The 21,553-nt window shown below is 38.0% G+C and overlaps 1 protein-coding gene across 3 annotated transcripts in view; it reads right to left on the bottom strand.

Annotated features, from left to right (window-relative positions):
• Positions 1-21,553, bottom strand: part of TLL1 (tolloid like 1) — a 336,773-nt gene that overhangs the window by 59,614 nt on the left and 255,606 nt on the right. For 2 of the 3 annotated variants that reach the window (XM_070474695.1, XM_070474696.1), the window contains exons 19-20: positions 13,760-13,973; positions 1,088-1,338 (exon numbers count right to left, since the gene is read on the bottom strand). In XM_070474695.1, the coding sequence (XP_070330796.1) occupies positions 1,088-1,338; positions 13,760-13,973 (465 nt within the window). The remainder of the gene's footprint in view (positions 1-1,087; positions 1,339-13,759; positions 13,974-21,553) is intronic. The other variant, XM_070474697.1, reaches the window with a different exon arrangement.

The following is a 21,553-nucleotide window of genomic DNA, read 5'->3' as shown; positions in this document are numbered from 1 at the left end:
TATAAAACTGAATCCTCCCAACAACCTTGAAAAGTAAATAAGAGTGACTTTATTTTACAGGTGAGAAAGCTTGAGTTATAAAGAACAGATGATGTGCTCAAGATCACAATGTTGATCAGTGATGTAGCTGAGCTTTGAACATAATTAAGTCTGCTTCCAAGTTCTGGAACTTGGTGCTTTTCCCCAAAATTTTAAACCAAGTTCCTTCGACTTACAAGTAATTAAAGTGAAGCGCAGAGAGAAAAAAGAGACATTAAAACTATTTCAGAAGCTGCTCTGAGGCAGAGCCACTTCCAGAATCCAAATTGTCCATTCCTTCTTGTTTTAGTAATCTAAGTACTGAGAAGCACGTTTGTTTCATTTCAGTTGTAATTTGGACAGGAGTTCAATATTATTCAAATTCAGTATTATTTAAGTAATAGTTATTGGTAGAAATTTGAAAAATGGAACTAAAGCTTTAGAACAAAATATGTATTCAGAAGAACATTTGATATTAATGTGCTGAATCCTGGGGGGTGGGGGGGAAGCACTGAGAAAACCTTAAGCTTTCCTTTTTCTTATTTGTCATGTTGATCCCCTCTAACCTATTTTGGGTACTGTGTCCTGTGCATACTGCAATGGAGTGACATTCAATAGTACTGGCTAAACCTCCACACTGGTATCAGATCCTGCCACTTATCATATATATTGTTGAGAGGGGAGTCTCAATTTGAATCATGCATATTCTTTTTCTTCTATGCTTTAATTTAGAAGTTTGCAAAACTGTCATGGTGTGTGTTAAGATATATTGCTTTTGGATAATTAAATATTTAGTGCATAATTAAAAGCATGAGTTTTAAAAGTTAGAATGTGGACAGTAACAATAATTATAGTTACTGAATTCATCTGTCTTGTTCGATGTTATTGAGCAAATTCACTAGCAACAGAGAAGGGAAGAGGCATGTTATAACTTATCAAGCCATTAATAATATGATGTAACATTTTTTTTGTAAAAGCATTGCTGACTTATACATCTTACATATATAGAATCACCAATTTATAGGTATTTTTTATCATGTCTATGGTATCCTGTTGGTACTGTATTTACCCCTGATCCACAGAATCGACCAAGCCCCACTGCTGTTGAATCAAGACCATCAAAGAGCTCAACGTAGTCATAGCCACAGTCAGCTTCTTCTTCTACTTCAAAAATCTGGAAGGATAATTCAAGTCGAGAGCCCCGTTCTGACATTAACAGCCATTCACAATCAACTTGTCCTGGGTAGTTGTTATCACCAAACTGAGCATGTGAGTACAGATCTCTGGGTTTTGATTCCACTTTCAGTCTGCCACCACACTCTGCCCAAGGAATAAAAATGAGATAAGTGAGCTCAATGAGCTTTAACAATTCCAATTTCTCTTTCAGTGTAGTATAACCACTCTCTAACTTCTATATTCATTTCCATGGTCAGTTATGCTTCCCATATTTGAAGATTCCAATGACGTAGTGGATATTGATAGGCCCTAGGTTTGGTAGGCTGGGTTTGGTATTTCAGCTTCACACTTACTAGTTTAGTGACTTTGGATAAGTGACATTGCTTCTCTGATACATAAGGTAAAGTGCAGATGACAACAATAGTACCAGTCTTAGTGGGCTCTGAGGATTTAATTAACACAAGAAAATCACTTAAAACAGTACCTGCCATATAGTAACCAGTCAATCCTAAAGGTAATCAACCATGAATGCTGAAGTTGAAACACCAGTGCTTTGGCCACCTGATATGAAGAGCCAACTCATTGGAAAAGACCCTGATGTTGGGAAAGACTGAAGGCAGGAGAAAAAGAGGGCAGCAGAGGATGAGACGGTTGGATGGCATCACCAACTCAATGGACATTTCTTGTTGTTGTTCAGTCATTAGTCATGTTTGACTTTGCAAACCCATGATTGCAACACGCCAGTCTTCCCTGTTCATCACTATTGCTTGGAGTTTGCTTAAACTCACATCCATTGAATCAGTGATGCCACCCAATCATCTCATCCACTGTCGCCCCTTTCTCCTCCTGCCTTCAATCATTCCCAACATCAGGGTCTATTCCAATCAGTCGGCTCTTCCCATCAGATGGCCAAAGTATTGGAGCTTCAGCTTTAGCATCAGTAGTTCCAATGAATATTCAGAGTTGATTTCCTTCAGGATTTACTGGTTTGATCTCCTTGCTGCCAAGGGACTCTCAAGAGTCTTCTCTAGCACCACAATTCGAAAGCATCAATTCTTTACCACTCATCCTTCTTTATGGTCACATCTGTACATGACTACTGGAAAAACCATAGCTTTGACTATATAGACCTTTGTTAGCAAAGTGATGTCTCTGCTTATTAATACACTGTCTATCTATGTTGGTATAGCTTTTCTTCCAAGGAGCAAGCATCTTTTAATTTCATCCCTGCCGTCACTATCTGCAGTTATCTTAGAGTCCAAGAAAATAAAACCTGTCACTGTTTCCATTTTTCCTCCCATCTATTTACATGAAATGATGGGATTGGATGCCATGATCTTAGTTTTATGAATGTTGGATTTTCAAGCCAGCCTTTTCACTTTCCTCTTTTACCCTCATCAAGAAGCTCTTTAGTTCCCCTTTGCTTTCTGCCATTAGGGTGGTGTCATCTGCATATGTAAGGTTATTGATATTTCTCCTGGCAATCTTGATTCCAGCTTGTGATTCATCCAGCTTGGCATTTTGCATGATGTACTCTGCATATAAGTTAAATAAGCAGGGTGACAATATACATGTACTCCTTTGACATACTCCTTTCCAAACTTGAACCAAACTGTTGTTCAATATCTGGTTCCAACTGTTCCTTCTCAACCTGCATACAGGTTTTTCAGGAGGCAGGTAAGGTGGTCTGATATTCCCATCTCTTTAAGAACTTGCCACAGTTTGCTGTGATCCATGCAGTCAAAGGATTTATCATAATCAATGAAGCAGATGTTTTTCTGTAATTCCCTTGTTTTTCTATGATCCAATGGATGCTTGCAATTTGATCTCTGATTCCTCTGCCTTTTCTAAATCCAGTTTGTACATCTGGAATTTCTTGGTTCTTGTACTGTTAAAGCATAGCTTGGAGGATTTTGAGCATTACTTTGCTAGCATGTAAAGTGAGTGCAATTGTGAGGTAGTTTGAACATTCTTTGGCATTGTCCTTTGGGATTGAAATGAAACTGACCGTTCCCTGTCCTGAGCCCACTGCTGAGTTTCCCAAATGTGCTGACCCACTGAGTGCAGCACTTTCCCAGCATCATCTTTCAGGGTTTGAAACAGCTCAGATGGGATTCCGTCACCTCCACTAGCTTTGCTTGTAGCAATGCTTCCTGAGGCCCACTTAACTTCACACTCTAGGATTTCTGGCTCTAGGTGAGTGATCACACCATAATGGCTGTCCAGGTCATGAAGACATTTTTTTCTACAGTTCTTCTGTGTATTCTTGCCACCTCTTCTTAATATCTTCTGCTTCTGTTAGGATCATATTGTTTCTGAGCCTGTCTTTGCATGAAATGTTCCCTTGGGACCTCTAATTTTCTTCAAGTGGTCTCTAGTCATTCCCATTCTATTGTTTTCCTCTGTTTCTTTGCATTGTTCACTTAAGAAGGCTTTCTTATCTCTCCTTGTTATTCCTTGGAACTCTGCATTCACATAGGTATATCTTTCAATGGACATGAGTTAGGGCAAACTCTGGGAGATAGTGAAAGACAATTAAGCCTGGTATGCTGCAGTGCATGGGGTCACAAAGAGTCAGACATGACTGAGTGACTGAAAAACAACTTATATTAGCTTTCAATGAATATTTTTTATTGGTATACGTTATATTGTTTTCACTTTTAACTGTTTTCAAGGACAAGAAGGTCAGTGTTCAAGTTAAATCTTAATATTTTAAGAACCCAGAATCCAAAGTAATATGACATAACTGAAAAGAATCAGCAATATAAAAATCCTGTATGTGTATATGTGCCATATAGAACTCTCTGCGTAGAATACACAGACCAGTATTACTTTACTTAGGTTGAACTACTTATCTAACTTGATTTGGAATAACATACACCCCTCATAAATTGCAGTTAATCTTGAAGTTCCAGAACTTTATGAATTATATTTTGTGTGTTTAATAAACAAAAAATGCTCTTTTCATAGCTTTTTCAGGGAGATATTAATAAACACATGATTTACCAGTTAGTACCTCTGTCATTAGATGTAACTCTACCAAATATAATATATACCTGCATAAAATTTACTGTTAATGTATTTCAGAGAATAAAAGTTTTCAAAAATTACTCTTTGTAGCCTGGGTGCCCAAATTTTACAATGACTAGAGAGGAAATGAATGTTCAAACTACTGTAAACTTGTGCTCATGTCATATGCTAGCAAGGTTATGCTCAAAATTCTTCAAGCTAGGTTTCAGGAGTACATGAACTGAGACTTTTCAGATGTATAAGTTGGGTTTAGAAAACACATAGAGGAACCAGAGATCAAATTGTCAACCTTCTTTGGATCATGGAGAAAGCAAGGGAGTTCCAGAAAAACATCTACTTCTGCTTCATTGACTACACTAAAACCTTTGGATATGTGGATCACACAAACAAACTGTGGGAAATTCTTAAAGAAATGGGAGTAGCAGACCACCTTACCTGTCTCCTGAGAAACCTGTATGTGGATCAAGAAGCAACAGTTGGAATCAGAATCAGACATGGAACAACAGACTGGTTCAAAATTAGGAAAGGAGTATGGCAAGCCTGTATATTGTCACCCTGCTTATTTAACTTATAGGCATAGTACCTCATGTGAAATCCTGGGCTGAATGAATCACAAGCTGGTATCAAGACTGCTGGCAGAAATATTAACAATCTCAGCTATGCAGATGACACAACTCTTATGGCAGAAAGTGAAGGGGAACTAAAGAGCCTCTTGATGAAAATGAAAGAGGAGAGTGAAAAAGTTTGCTTAAAACTCAACATTCAGAAAACTAAGATCATGGCATCTGGTCCCATCACTTCATGGCAAATAGGAAAACAATGGATACAGTGACAGACTTTATCTTCTTGGGCTCCAAAATCACTACAGATATTGACTGCAGCCATGAAATGAAAAGATGCTTGCACCTTGGAAGAAAAGCTATGACCAAACTGGACAGCATATTAAAAAGCAGAGACATTGCTTTGCTGACAAAGGTTCAGCTAGTCAAAGCTAAGGTTTTTCCAGTAGTCATGTATGGATGTGAAAGTTGGACTGTGAAGAAAGCTGAGCGCTGAAGAATTGATGCTTTTGAACTGTGGTGTTGGAGAAGACTCTTGAGAGTCCCTTGGACTTCAAGGCGATCCAACCAGTCCATCCTAAAGTTAATCAGTCCTGAATATTAATTGGAAGGACCGATGCTGAAGCTGAAACTCCAATATTTGGCCACCTGATGCGAAGAACTGACTCATTGGAAAAAGCTCTGATGCTGGGAAAGACTGAGGTGGCAGGAAAAGGGGATGACAGAGGATGAGATGGTTGGATGGCATCACCAACTCAGTGGACATGGGTTTGAGTAAACTCTTGGAGTCGGTGAAGGACAGAGAAGCCTGGTGTGCTGCAGTCCATGAGGTTGCAAAGAGTTGGACTGAAGTTCCAACTAAAGGTCGCAACTGAATGACTGTATTGAACTGAAGGGGAACTAAAGAATCTCTTAATGAGGGTGAAAGAGGAGAGTGAAAAGGCTGGCTTGAAATTAACATTAAAAAAACTAAGATCATGGCATGTGGTCCCATCACTTCATGGCAAATTGATGGGGAAAAAATGGAAACAGTAACAGGTTTTGTTTTCTTGGACTCCAAAATAACTGCAGATGGTGACTGCAGCCATGAAATGAAAAGACACTTGCTCCTTGGAAGAAAAACTATGACCAAGCTAGACAGCATATTAAAAAGCAGAGACATTACTTTGCCAACAAAGGTGCTTATAGTCAAACCTATGGTTTTTCCAGTAGTCATGTACAGATGTGAGTTGAACCATAAAGGCCAGAGGATTGAAGTTTTTGAACTGTAGTGTTGGAGAGGACTCTTGAGTGTCCCTTGGACAGCAAGGAGATCAAACCAGTCTATCTAAAGGAAATCAACCCTACATACTCATTGGAAGTGATGATGCTGAAGCTGAAGCTACAGTACTTTGGCCATGTGATGTGAAAAGCCTACTCATTGGAAAAGACCTTGATGCTGGAAAAGACTGCAGGCAAAAGGAGAAAAGGGTGGCAGAGGATGAGATAGTTAGATAACTGGAGCCCATTATACAGAGTGAAGTAAGCCAGAAAGATAAAGACAAATACAGTATACTAATGCATATATATGGAATTTAGAAAGACGGTAACAATAACACTATATGCAAGACAGAAAAAGAGACACAGATGTAAAGAACAGACTTTGGGACTCTGTGGGAGAAGGCGAGGGTGGGATGTTCTGAGAGAACAGCATCGAAACATATATACTATCAAGGGTGAAACAGATCACCAGCCCAGGTTGGATGCATGAGACAAGTGCTCTGGGCTGGTGCACTGGGAAGACCCAGAGGGATCGGGTGGAGAGGGAGGTGGGAGAGGGGATCAGGATGAGGAACACATGTAAATCCATGACTAATTCATGTCAATGTATGGCAAAAATCACTACAATATTGTAAAGTAATCAGCCTCCAACTAATAAAAGTAAATTAAAAAAAAAAAGAGAGATAGTTAGATAGCATCACCAACTCAATGAACATCAGTTTGAGCAAGCTCCAGGAGATGGTGGAGAAGAGCCTGGTATCCTGCAGTCCATGGGTTCACAGTCAGACACAACTTAGTGACTGAACAACAGCAAAGAGAGTAGATATAAGTAGAGGAAGCCTACAGTCTCCTCCAACCAATTACACATACAAGCATGACTGTGGGTAGGGAGAAAGGAGGTGATATGAAAAGTGTCAGGAGAAATTAGAGTTTCATTCTGCCCTTATTTGCAATGACTGAGTGGTTACTGGAAGGAGAAATTTCATTACAAAAATCAGGGAAGTCCCCCCAAAAGTGGGATGAGTTGGGAGAGAACAGAAGCAAAAATACAATGTGGAAAGATTTGGACAGATAAACCAATGGTTACTGAAACACAATTTTAACCCTAGTGTAGTCTTCTGTGACCAGACAGTCCTTAGCAGCACCATGTGAGGGTGAATTAGGACAGCTAAAATTCTTACTTAGATGTTTTCAGATTGGTATATGGTTTACCCACATTGTAGTTCAGTGATTTTAACTAACAAAATATTTCTGAAACCCCAGGTGGAACCCTATTCAGATGTGTCTGAATACAAGTAAGCTCAACCAAAACTCTGGGCATTGCCACATACAACTGTACATTCAGACACCTTGGTGTGACCAGAGATGTAAAAACTTCCAACTAGTGTTTCAGTCATGAGAATGCCTTCCACATCATGTTAAATGATAACAGCTATGCATAAAAGAATGAAATTAGAATGCTTCCTAATACCATACACAAAAATAAACTCAAAATGGATTAAAGACCTAAATGTAAGACCAGAAATTGTAAAACTTTTAGAGAAAAATATAGGCAGGATACCCTTTGAGGTAAATTAAAGCAAGATTCTCTATGACCATATCCTAGAGTGATGGAAGCAAAAACAAAAATAAATAAATGAAATTCAATTAAACTTAAAAGTTTTTGCACAGCGAAGGAATCTATAAACAAGGCAAAAAGACCACCCACAGAATGGGAGAAAAAACAGCAAACAAAACAACTGACAGATAATTAATCTCCAAAGTTTACAAGCAGCTCATTCAGCTCAATACCAAAAAAACAAACAACTCAATCAAAAAGTGGGCAGAAGAGCTAAGCAGATATTTCTCCAAAGAAGACATACAGATGGCTAAAAATACATGAAAAGATTATCAACTTCACTCATTATTAGAGAAATACAAATCAAAATTGCAATGAGGTATCATCTCACACTGGTCAGAATGACAATCATCAAAATATCTATAAACAATAAATGCTGGAGAAGGTGTGGAGAAAAGGGAAACTTCTTGCACTGTTGGTGGGAATGCAAACTGATATAAGCACTATGGGGAACAGTGTAGAGATTCCTTTAAAAAACTAGAAATAAAACTATCACATGATCCAGCAATCCCACTACTGGGCATATACTCTGAGGAAACCATGATTGAAAAAGACACATACACTGTACTGTTCACTGCAGCACTATTTACAATAGCTAGGACATGGAACAACCTAGATGTCCACTGACAGATGAATGGATAAAGAAGCTGTGATACTGTTAATACACAATGAAATATTACTTAGCCATAATAAGGAACACATTTGACTCAGTTCTAATAATGCAGATGAACCTAGAACTTACTATAGAGAGTGAAGTCATAAAAAGAAAAACATATATTGTATTCTAAAGCATCTATATAGACTCTAGAAAGATAGTACTGATGAAACTCTCTGCAGGGCAGCAATAGAGATGCAGACATAGAAAACTGACTGGTGGACACAGTGGAGGAAGGGGAGGTTGGAACGAATTGAGAGAAACATTGAAATATATACATTCCTATATATAAAATTAGATAGCCAGTAGAAATTTGCTGCATGATGCAGAATTTTAAACTGGTACACTGTGACAACCTAGTGGGGTAGGATGGGGCTGGAGATGGGAAGGAGGTTCGAGAGGGAGGGGACTTAGTATGCATACCTATGGCTGGTTCATGTTGATATATCGCAGAAACCAACACAGCATTGTAAAGTAATTATACTCCAATTAAAAATAATTAAATTTAAAAAATAAGTAAATAAATGTCCCTTTGTCTTCCAGTTTGTAGGACGAGTGTCTTGTACAACCTATTGATATAGGTCTTATGTGTGCTTATAACAACTCTGGAAAGCTGGAAATCTGATCAGTCTTGGGAACTATCTCTTAAGTCCCACAGACTGGAAACTAAGCATCCTTCCTTTTCCACAATGGTGCTTCTCTTATCCCTAACTCCAAGAATTAGTGTACTCTACCTGTGACAGGACTCCGCAGCCAAATGGCCTGGATACAAACCTGAATTCTACAGTCATCAGCTGTGGGATTTTGCCCCCCACTTCATTTCTAAAGTAGGGATCATACACAGTACTCAAGTGATAGGATCTAGATGAAGAGTTATAGGCTAATACATGTGAAATTATTGAAAGATACCTGGCACGCAGGAAAAGCCACCTAAGAATACACTACCATCATTTTATTATTTTCCAGTGAGAACATCTAAATGCCATCATCTATACTTCTAGGGCCTGTTAATAATAGTTACATGTATTCTAGAAAGCAGTAAATAATGCATAAATTATTTATGCATTAGCAAATTTGACAAATGTAGTATTGGACTTGACTGTCTTAATAGAAACCCACTGCAAATCTTAAATTTAACTTCTCAGACTATAGCTGTCAAAAGGTAAGTATTGCTTCTATTTTCTCATTGTCATTTTTCTTATTGTTTAGTTGCTAAATTGTGTCCAACTCTTTGCAACCCCATGGACTATAGTCCACCAGGTTCCTCTGACCATGGGATTCTCTAGGCAAGAATACTGGAGTAGGTTGCCATTTCCTTCTCCAGGGTATATTTCTGACCCAGGGATCAAACTTGCATCTCCTGCATTGGCAGGCAGAGTCTTTACACTGAGCCACCAGGGAAGCCCCCATTTTCTCATGAAGTGAAGTGAGAGTTGCTCAGTCGTATCTGACTCTTTCAACCCCTGGACTACATGGTCCATGGAGTTCTCCAGGCCAGAACACTGGAGTGGGTAGCCTTTCCCTTCTCCAGGAGATCTTCCCAACCCAGGGATCAAATCCAGGTCTCCTGCATTGCAGGTGGATTCTTTACCAGCTGAGCCACAAGGGTAGTCCACAAATACTGGAGTGGGGAGCCTGTCCCTTCTCCGGTGGATCTTCCCAACCCAGGGATCGAACCGGGGTCTCTTATTATTTTCTCATAAGTTCCTATAAAATTCCCTTCCCCCCCTTTTTTTTTGCTATGAATTATTAATACTCTACAGTGTCTATTTAAAGCAAGTACCAAATACATATCTGATGAAAGACTGTGGAATAAATAAACTTGTTAAAGAGAAATCTTTCAAAGAAATAAATAATAAGCAGTACGTAATATTTCAGCATGTATGGCTACTTGAAAGTACCAGTGAAAACTAAATCTACCCCCAAAATTCAAAGATAACTAGTTAAGTGAAAGCAAAAATTTACACATGAAGAAGAGAAAGAAACAGAAAATGCCAAAAATTTTGACAAGAGCACAGTGAGTAGAAGTTGGAGAGAAGTCTAGTTCCAGGTGTTATTTTTTGTGCTACTTTGGTTGTTGTTAAGTTTTAGCCTTAGAAGCCTCATTTCTTAGATGACAGGACTGAATCAAACATCCAAGGCATGTTTTGCCTACAAAATAATAGTGAGGCTGCTCACATGGGTATTTGAATGGATATGGATTGAACAGGGAAGTAAAATGAAACTAGTCTGTTGGTTATTTTCGACAGAGGATTTGTATAAGGAAGCATTCAGTCTCTACATATTGTTTCAATTAACAGTTAACTAGTTTTGTATGGTTTTCTTCCTAGTCCAAAATGCTTATGTTTAGAGAAAATATACCATAATAGAAAGTACACGAGCTTTGGACACAGTCAGAATTAGGATGAAATCCAGGTTTTGATATACTTTTAGAAATTGTTGCAAATTAATCTCTCAGATTTTAAATTTCTTCATCTGAAGATAAAGGTAATTCCTACATCATATAGCTCTTTTGAGAGCTCAATGTATGTAGTTGTTAAGTGTATGTATGTGCCTGAAATATCAAGTGCATGCTACATATACTGTTGGATTTCAACATATGATCTCTGTGATACTGTAATAAGAGCCTACCCATGGACTCTTAATGCTGACACATACACAGAAACAGCATCTATAGCAGAAGCCATGTAAATTAAGGAGTCATGGAGTTTTATAGCTGCAAGAAAATTTGAGATTTAAGGTAAAGGTAAAGATAAAAAAGAGAAACTATAAAAGTAAGTTTTTATTAAACTAAGAGGAATTTATAGGTGAGTAAATTGAAGATATTATATCAGCTATTTCAAGAGTTTTGAAGCATACATTTTTACATTCCATTCTTGGAAACTGAGACAGCCAGGATTATTTTAAAAATTATGCCATTAACACTATGATGTCAGAAAAATATTGATCAAGTAATGAGATTTCCACTTTTTTATTCCTTCAACATGTGACAAGTTATCAGTCAAATATTTAAAGAGTAAATGTCAAAGGCATAAAAAGTTCATTAATATGGAATATTTTTAATCCATGAAAGATTTTTCTCAAACCAGAATATTTATATTAATTATGAGAAATAATGACATTGTATTATTTTTGAGTCCAGTCATTACTAGCATGAATCAGATAAAACCCCCTTTCTCGCAAATAGACTTCAATATAAATTTAATGCTCATAGCAGAATATACTAGAGTGGAAAATAAAATTGAACAATAGAACAAAGTTATTATTTCTAAAATAGAATAAAAGTGAAAGGAGAAAACAATAATCAAGACAACATGACAAACACTACTGCATTAAATGTTTTTCATGGATTAATTTGTAGACTGTTTTATAGCAAGAGGTAGCGCTAGTGGTAAAGAACCTGCCTGCCAAAGCAGTAGATGACAGAGACTGGGGTTCAGTCCCTGGTTTGGGAAGATCCCGTGGAAGAGGGCAGGGCAACCCAGACCAGGATTCTGGCCTGGAGAATCCCATGGCCTGAGGAGTTTGGTGGGCTACGGTGCATAGGGTGGCCAAGAGCTGGACACGACTGAAGCGACAGTTTTCTCCTGGTGTCTCAACAGCTAATGCATTAAAGCTGGCACCAGGTGTCACTATAGGCCAAGTGACTTCATAGGTATGTATAACTGATTTTAAAGGACACTTACTGGACTTCATGGAATATATTGTTAACTTTGCTCCAGATTAAAAAACAGTTATTTTATATTTTTGCATAAAATTTTTCATATTTGTCTAAATTATATTTTATTTCTTAAAAACTTCCATTATAGCTGACATTTTACCTGTAATGGTCAAATTAGGGATTAGGGTTAGGAAAAATATAATATTGCATACCAAATAAAAGTGAAAAAGTTAGGCTCTGTAAATAGAGTTGAATTCAAACTTTGAATCACAAGAAGATATTAATGTGAAAATTAGCTAATAGGTAAAGCAAAAACTTTTAGTTGCTCTTTAGGATTTTAGCAATAACAAAATTTTTGAATTTCTAGCTATAGATTTCTATCTGTTAAATATAACATATAAACTGAATTTCTAAAGTTAACATGGAATACACCATATAAATATTTAACGTAGTTCTTCTTAATCATACCACATTGATAAAAATATTAATGTGAAAGTTAATTAATCAGGTAAGATTTTAGCAAAAACAAAAATTTCCAATTTCAAGCTACAGATTTTATCTATTAAAGACATAAATCAAATTGCAAAAATTAACATGGAATACACCTTATAAGTATTAAGAGATAGTTTTCTTGATCTTTGGGGCTTCCCTGATAGCTCAGTTCTTGATTATGAATCAGATCAAACTACTGTGTTTCTTTTAATTAGCACAACAGCTACAAAGATCCAGTTTCAGTTTCAGTTCGTGTACAACTCTTTGCAACCCCATGAACTGCAGCACGCCAAGCTTCCCTGTCCTTCATCAACTCCCCTAGCTTGCTCAAACTCATGTCCATTGTGTCAGTGATGCCATCCAACTATCTTATCCTCTGTCGTCCCCTTCTCCTCCTGCCTTCAATCTTTCCCAGCATCAGGATTTTTTCCAATGAATCAGTTCTTCCCATAAGGTGGCAAAGTATTGGAGCTTCAGCTTTAGCATCAGTCCTTCCAATGAATATTCAGGACTGATTTCCTTTAGGATTGACTGGTTTGATCTCCCTGGAGTCCAAGGGACTCTCAAGAGTCTTCTCCAACACCACAGTTCAAAAGCATCAGTTCTTCAGTGCTCAGCCTCCTTTATAATCAAACTCTCACAACCATACATGACTACTGGAAAAACCATAGCTTTGACTAGATGGATCTATGTTGGCAAAGTAATGTCTCTGCTTTTTAATATGCTGTGTAGGTTGGTCATAGCTCTTTTTCCAAGGAGCAAGCATCTTTTAATTTCATGGCTGCAGTCACCATCTGCAGTGATTTTGGAGCCCAAGAAGATAAAGTCTGTCACTGTTTCCATTGTTTCCCTATCTATTTGCCATGAAGTGATGGGACCAGATGGCATCATCTTAGTTTTTTGAATATTGAGCTAAAAAGGTAGGACTTCCCTTTTGGCTCAGCAGTAAAGAAGCTGCCTGCCACGGCAGGAGATGTGGGCTCGATCCCTGGGTTGAGAATATGCCCTGGAGAAGGAAATGGCAACCCACTCCAGTATTCTTGCCTGGAAAATCCCATGGACAGAGGAGGCTGCTGGGCTGCAGTCCATGGGGTCACAAAGAGTAGGGCACAACTTAGTGACTAAGTAACAACTACAAAGATATTTAGGTAGGTTGCCACATGGTTCTCAAATATTTCATACAATGTTTCAGTGGGATTTCTTTTGATCCTGTTAGAAATTCCCTGCTTTCCCTAGAAGAGAAACTTGGTACTTACTCAGGAAAGAGAAGCATCACCTAATTTACTCACCTGTAGAATGTGCGGCTTGAAAACCTTTTCTTTGAACAGACGCATCAGAGACAAACCGAATAAACATGTTATTTCCAGTAGCCACAAGGGGCTCTGGTATCTTATTCCCACACAGTCGTCCAAGAACTGGTGATTTTTCTGTTTCTCCATCAAATACTTCCAAGTGATCATAAGCACATTCTTGATGCTGCTCAATCTCAAATTCAGTAAAGGCCTGTTAAGAAAGAAAAAAAGAACATTTATAAAGCCACATATCACTCAAAATGGGTTCTTTTCTTTGCAGCAGAAAGAGAAAGACAAATACTATATATTAATACATATACAAGGAATTTAAAAAGACAGTACTGACAATCCTACATGCAGGACAGCAAAGGAGACACAGATGTAAAGAACAGACTTTTGAACTCAGTGGGAAATGGTGAGGGTGGGACGATTTGAGAGAATAGGATGGAAACATATATATTACCATATGTAAAATAGATGACCAGTGTAAGATCCATGCATGAAGCAGGGCACTCAAAGCTGATGCTCTGAGACAACCCAGACGGTGGGGAGGCAGGTGGGAGGGGCCTCAGGATGGGGGGGAGACATATATACCTGTGACAAAGTTGTGTTCATGCATGGCAAAAACCATCACAGTAATGCAAAGTAATTATCCTCCAATTAAAATTAATTAATTAATTGAAAAAATATTTTCAGGGTTTGAAAATCATTTAATCCATCTAGCACATTATTGAAAAGGGTTGTGAAATCAATAGAATATAGAGTCTAGGAAGACATAATGAGGAAAACAATGTAATAATATGTGAAATTCTATTTGACTATTGCAACTAATTCTACTATTGCAATTAAGTCTACTCCAGAAATTAGACAGATTATAATAGCAAAATGATACTTATTCTGAGTTTGTAACTGTTAACAAAACAATAAGAGAAAATCAGGTTAACTTCATCCCAAAGGGTTTTTTCTTTTTTAGCTAAATATGAAACCCAACTTCTAAATACTAAGAAAAATATACTATAAAGGGAAATAACACCTGAAAACTGTTGCATGTCAAATAATTGTCTCTTTGGAATGGACTTCGGAAGCATTCATCTATCAATATAAAGAGCAAAGAAACCCACTGTGTAGAAGAGAAAACTTTAAGAATGATGGGAGTAATGACATTCTAAAGCTTATCCTATAAGTAAAAGTTAAAAATAGGATCAGAATTTACAGACCACAGGTGTGGTCCATTGATTGGTCCATTGAAAATGAAGTGAATGATATAACTAATGGGCTACTTCAATCTCTAGTGAAATGCAGGATGTCTGAAGTAAATCATAACATCTGTTTTACAGAACAGAGCAATACCACAGAAGGTGGCATTGAGCTAGTGGGCTAGGGGCTATGTTGACACTTGGTTGGAACCAACTGACTTCAGGTTTTTATCAGATTACTAACAGAATCTGACTGATTTTGTAAGAATCAGATAAAGCAGTTTGTGTAGCTGATACATTCTCAGTAATGCAACTAACTCATTAATTAAGGTATTGATTAATTTTGCCCTTGGAATTAATAGCAGCTTGTAAGGTCAGTTGCAAAGATTGGGTGGTCCTTTTCCAGAAGCCAGCTTAACCCAAATGCTCTACCACACACAAGCAAAACATGACTAATTCACATGCTGAGATCTCATAAATCTGCCCTGTAATATGCTAGAGACATACATGTAGAGATATCTCCATATATAGTGACTTTGCGTTAATATGAAATATTTCTAGGCCATAAAATGGAGTCCATGGAAAAATGGAAAATTTTTAAAAAACTGACTTTAGAATCCCCAAAGGTAAAGTAAGATACACAATTTATTGTTTTTTACTCTATCACACATTCTGAGGCCTGGATCTCTATGTCTAAATGATGCAGAATGTGAAAATTTCCAGTCACCAGGAATCAATGCCATGGAAGTGTGCCTCCCGAAGACACTTAGATTCTCAAAAAAAATTCCCCCCAAATCCTTCAAATTTACAGTGAAGACAGGACAGAAAAGTTGATGTGTGGAGCTATAACGAACTCTGATTTCTGCTGAAACACTGCCCTCATTTCGGGGGAATTTTAAATACCTTTCTTAAGCAACTGCAAGACAGTTTGGTATTCAAACATTTAAACCTTATTCACTCCATTATTATAGTTGTACAATTTTAAGGTTAATGATCAGTGTTTTAGAGAGACCAAAATGAGTGAGTAGTAAGAAATTCTAAATCATTTAAAGAGAATCATTCAAAAGAAACAAAATTAACATTTCATTTTAAGCTCTGGAAAGAATAACTGTGCTTTTTTGGAACATCCAAGCAAACCTAATCTACCTTCCTAACTTCCAGCCAGGCTTCCATACACAACCCCTTCACATGCATATTACCCTGCCAACAAGTGTCCATATAATCAAAACTCTTTTTTTCCAATAGTCCTATATGGATGTGAGAGTTGGACCATAAAGAAGGCTAAGCATTAGAGAACTGATGCTTTTGAACTGTGGTGTTGGAGAAGACTCTTGAGAGTCCCTTGGACAGCAAGGAGATCCAACCAGTCCATCCTGAAGGAGATCAGTCCTGAGTGTTCATTGGAAGGACTGATGCTGAAGCTGAAGCTCCAATACTTTGGCCACCTGATGCGAAGAGCCAAGTCATTAGAAAAGACCCTGATGTTGGGAAAGATTGAGGGCAGGAAGAGAAGGGGACGACTGAGGATGAGATGGTTGGATGGCATCACCGACTCAATGGACATGAGTTTGCGTAAATTCTGGGAGTTGGTGATGGACAGGGAGGTCTGGCGTGCTGCAGTCCATGGGGTTGGAAAGAGTTGGAATAAATGAGCGACTGAACAACAACAACAACAAAGAGGTACTTTTGCCTGAAAAAGTATTCTTGTCTGAAAATCTCTTGGGCAGAGGAATGTGGCGGGCTACAGTGCATGGGGTAGCAAGAGTTGGACACAACTTAGAGACTCAACCACCCCCAGAGGTACTTTTACTTAAAGTACAAGCACTAGCTAAAGGATAAGGCCACTCAAAGTCTCTACATACATTCAGAGAGGACAAGATAATAAAATAATAGTGCTTAATGTGGAAATAAAATTTAGCCAGGGTGACTATAAACTTAGAGAATTAAAGAGACTGATACAATGTGAGCAGTTATGAAATGAAATTCAGACCTCCCTCATTCTATCCATCCTTTGCATTTTCCTGTCTTAGATGAGAACTTTGGTTCTCATCATTTGGTTTTCCTCAAGATATTGGAAGGATTAGAGGCCACTGGAAAACAATGGCACAATTGAATTAAACCCCAGTCTTCTGACAACAGTGATCAAATACACTTATAACGGATTTATGGTGGAGAATTATATATCATTGTGAGTGTTTTGTTTTCTAAATATCCCACATATGAAGCTGTAAACTACAATTTAGCAAAGCTTGGATACAATACATAAAATTAAAATGGTACAAGTATATTAGCCTATTGCTACGTGATCCTATGCCTAGATCTTTTTTCAGTTGTTTAAATTTTTTTAAAGTGTAGAGTAATTAAGAATATGAAAAAACTACCAAAAATTTAATGATCAGTAGAGACTTTCAGAACAAAGATATGGTAAAGCCAGGAATGATAGGACACTATCCCTTTATTCATTCAGAACTTTATCCCTTTTCTAAAAGGAAGACTTTCTCCAAGTATCTTTCAGCCAAGGTTTCTTTTACTTTAAAAATATTATGATGCAGTTAGCATTTAATGATTAACACACACATACAAATACAAACTCCAAAAACAAGGTAAATATATTTGCTTCCTCCAGCAAATTTGCTCCAGGAAATTACCACACACTTAGTGGCTCAATACAATACACTTTTATTGTGCTAGAACTGTGGAAGTCAGTGGTCTAAAGTGGGTGAGGAAGCACAATGCTGCTTCTGAGGGTCCTTGGTGTGAATCTGTTTCCTTACATTTTCTTCAGCATCTAAAGGCTTCCCTCTTTTCTAGGCTCATGTTTGCTTCCTCCATCTTCAGATCCAATAGTATAAAACTTGGCTCCCTCTTGTAAGGACCATTAAGATTACTTCAAGCCCATCTAGATATTCCAGGATAATCTTTTCATCTGAAGACCTTTGATTTAACCACTGTGCCTTTTGACATATAAGATAATGTATGCAAAGTTTCTGAGAATTAAGAGATGGTGATCTTTGGAGGATGGGGAGCATCATTCTGCCTACCATAGAAAGTAAAGTCAAATACCTTCACCCACTGTGATTTTCAGGGGAAATGAGGGCAAACACTTATAATTACATGATTTCAAACCTTTTTATATGTGAATTTCTTAGTTCAAGTCAGCAAACTAAGTCTCACAGAAGAAATCTGACATGAAGCCTGTTTTTTAATAATTAAACTTTTTCTGGGACACAACTATGTCCATTAATATGTTGACTGGCTCCACCCATCAGCACACAGGGTGCTTAAAGTCTTCCTGAGCCCACAGCCAACTCTGGACACAGCCCTGCCCAGCAGAGGGCCAGCTCTACCTATCAGAGAACAGAGAACAGATGCAAGAAAGTCACAATCCTATAACCTGTGGGCCTAATCTGTCACAGTAGGCCAAACCCTGCCCTGGGGCCAGCCTGACCCAGTCCTCTGGCAGGCCAGCACAAACTCTTGGATATCCCAAGAGTCTGTACCCACTTGTTTCAGGAACTGCCCCCACTCCTCCTACCAGTGACCTAGTATCAACTCTGGGATTCCTGGACCCTGGAACCAGAGTCCAGGGCCTGACTCTGCCTGCCAGTAGTCCTGCACTAACACCGGGACAAGTTTCACCCAGCAGCGGGTGGGCTACAACCCCGAAGTCTTATGGACTCTTTCCATCAGTGAGCCAGCTCTAGCCTTGGGCCACCCTGGATTCTGCAGCTGGCCACCTTATGGCCAGGCCCCTGTGTGGAACAGCCAGCAGCCTCGATCAAGGCAGGTCCAAGCAATCAACCAGACCCGGGGTCAACCAAGCCCAACAGGCCACCCATATATTCAACCTGCCACAACTAAAAGACTCACACGGTCCTAACCGGGAGATCCCCTAGAGCATATAGTTTGGGTGATGAGAAGGGAGTGCACTGCTGAGACACACAGGACACCTCCTGCAAATGGTCACTTATCCAAGATCAGGAAACAGAACCAAACTATTAGATACAGAAAAATAAAAACAACAACTTAGACAAAACAAAGCAACAGACGAATATGTTCCAGATGAAGTAACAAGACAAAAATCCCAGAAGAACTAAATGAAGTGGAGCTACGCAATCTACCTGAGAAAAGGTTCAAGGTAGAGATTGTAAAAATGATCAAAGAATTTGGGAGGAGAATGATGCACAATAAAAAGTTAGAAGTTTTTAACAAGTTAGAAAATATAAATGACAATCAGACAGAGATGAAAAATATAGCTGAAAACACACTAGAAGGAATCAAGTGTAGACTAAATGATAGAGAAGCAGAACAGAAAGCTGGAAGAAAGAGTAGTAGAAATCAATGGCGATGAACAGAGAATGAAAAGAAATGAGGACAGTTGAAGAAACCTCTGGGACAACATCAAATACACTAATATTAGTATTACCATCTCAGAAGGAGAAGAGAAAGAGAAAGGGGCTGATAATATATTTGAAGATATAATAGCTGAAAACTTTCCTAACATGGGAAAGGAAATAGTCCAGAGAGTCCAGGAAGTATAGAAAGTCAAATATAGGATTAACCCAAAGAGTAATGCACCAAAACACATTGTAATTAAAATGACAAAAAGAAAAAGAAAATATAAAAAGCAGCAGGGAAAGGCAACAAATGACATACCAGGCCATCAAATTAAAAGATACTTGTTCCTTGGAAGGAAAGCTATGACAAACCTAAACAGCATATTTAAAAAACAGAGACATCACTTTGCTGACAAATGTCTGTATAGTCAAACTATGGTTTTTCCAGTAGTCATGTATAAATGGGAGAGTTGGACCATAAAGAAGGCTGAGTACTGAAAAATTGATACTTTCGAATTGTGGTGCTGGAGAAGACTCTTGAGAGTTCCTTGGACTGCAAGGAGATCAAACCAGTCAATCCTAAAGGAAATCAGTCCTGAATATTCATTGGAAGGACTGATGATGAAGTTGAAGCTCCATACTTTGGACACCTGATGTAAAGAGCTGACTCGATGGAAAAGACCCTGATGGTGGGAAAGACTGAAGGCAAAAGGAGAAGAGGGCAGCAGAGGATTACACGATTAGATAGCATCACCAATTCAATAGACATGAATTTGAGCAAACTCTGGGAGATAGTGGAGGACAGAAGAGCCTGGCTTGCTACAGTCCATGGAGTTGCAAAGAGTTGAACATGACTTAGCAACTGAATGACAACAAACATAGAAGAAACTCTCATAAGACTATCAGCTGACTTTTCAGCAGAAACTCTGCAGGCCAGAAAGCAGTGGCATGATTTATTTAAAGTGATAACCCTATATGCAAAACAGAAAAAGAGACTCAGATGTATAGAACAGACTTGTGGACTCTGGGAGAAGGAGAGGGTGGGATGTTTCAAGAGAACAGCATTGAAACATGTATATTATCTAGGGTGAAACAGATCACCAGCCCAGGTTGGGTGCATGAGACAAGTGCTCGATCCTGGTGCACTGGGAAGACCCAGAGGGATCGGGTGGAGAGGGAGGTGGGAGGGGGGACTGGGATGGGGAATACATGTAAATCCATGGCTAATTCATTTCAATGTATGACAAAAACTACTGTAATGTAAAGTAATTAGCCTCCAACTAATAAAAATAAACGGAAAAAAAAATTTGGAAACAAACAAACAAAAAAAAAATAAAGTGATGAAAGAGAAGAAAAATCTATAGCCAAGAATACTCTACCCAGAAAAGTTCTTTTTCAAACTTGATGGATAAATTGAAATTTTTACAGAAAAGCAAAATTAAAAGAATTCAGCACCACCAATTCAGCCTGTTTTACAACAAGTGGTAAAGGAAATAGTCTAGGTGAAAAAGACAAGGCCATGACTAGAAACAATAAAATTACCAAATGAAAAGTTTGTCAATAACACAATAATAGTAACACCTCACTTACATCAATGGACAGATGATCCAGATGAAAAATGAAACTGGAAACATTGGCCTTAAATGGCCCATTAGACCAGATCCATCTGAAAGCACTCTTAAGTGCACATGGAATATTCTCCAGGATAGGTCACATGCTAGGCTATAAAACAGGTCTTAGTAAATTTAAGAAAATTGAAATCACTTCAAACATCTTTTCAGACCACAATACTTTGAGACTAGAAATCAACTACAGACAAAAAAATTACAAAAAACCACAAAAAACCACAAACACGTGGAGACTAAACAATATGTTACTAAACGATTAGTGGATCACTAAGTACTGAGTTTCAAACTGATAAGGCTACATCACACTTGACTATGGTTGAATTTTCAATAAAAATTTAAAAAATTAAATTATTTTGTCATATTATTCTATCATACATCATTGTTTATTGGCACTTAATAAAGTACTATGCCAAATACTTTGTATACAGGTTCATGTCTATATACACAAAATCTGAGTAAGCAGCAGCTTCAATTTTCAGATGAAGAAATTAAGGTTTTAAAATGGTAAGTATCTTCCAAGATAACACAACTAGTAAGTAGAAGTGCTAGGATCTAGACACAACTCTTTTGCAACCAAAATGTATGTTTCTAATCCCTCCATATTTCCCTGATGCATACATTTGCTTAATA

This window comes from Odocoileus virginianus, chromosome 12 (genome assembly GCF_023699985.2).
Source record: "Odocoileus virginianus isolate 20LAN1187 ecotype Illinois chromosome 12, Ovbor_1.2, whole genome shotgun sequence".
NCBI lineage: Eukaryota > Metazoa > Chordata > Mammalia > Artiodactyla > Cervidae > Odocoileus > Odocoileus virginianus.
Note: the sequence above shows the minus strand (reverse complement) of the source record. Positions and strands in the feature narration are given on the sequence as shown.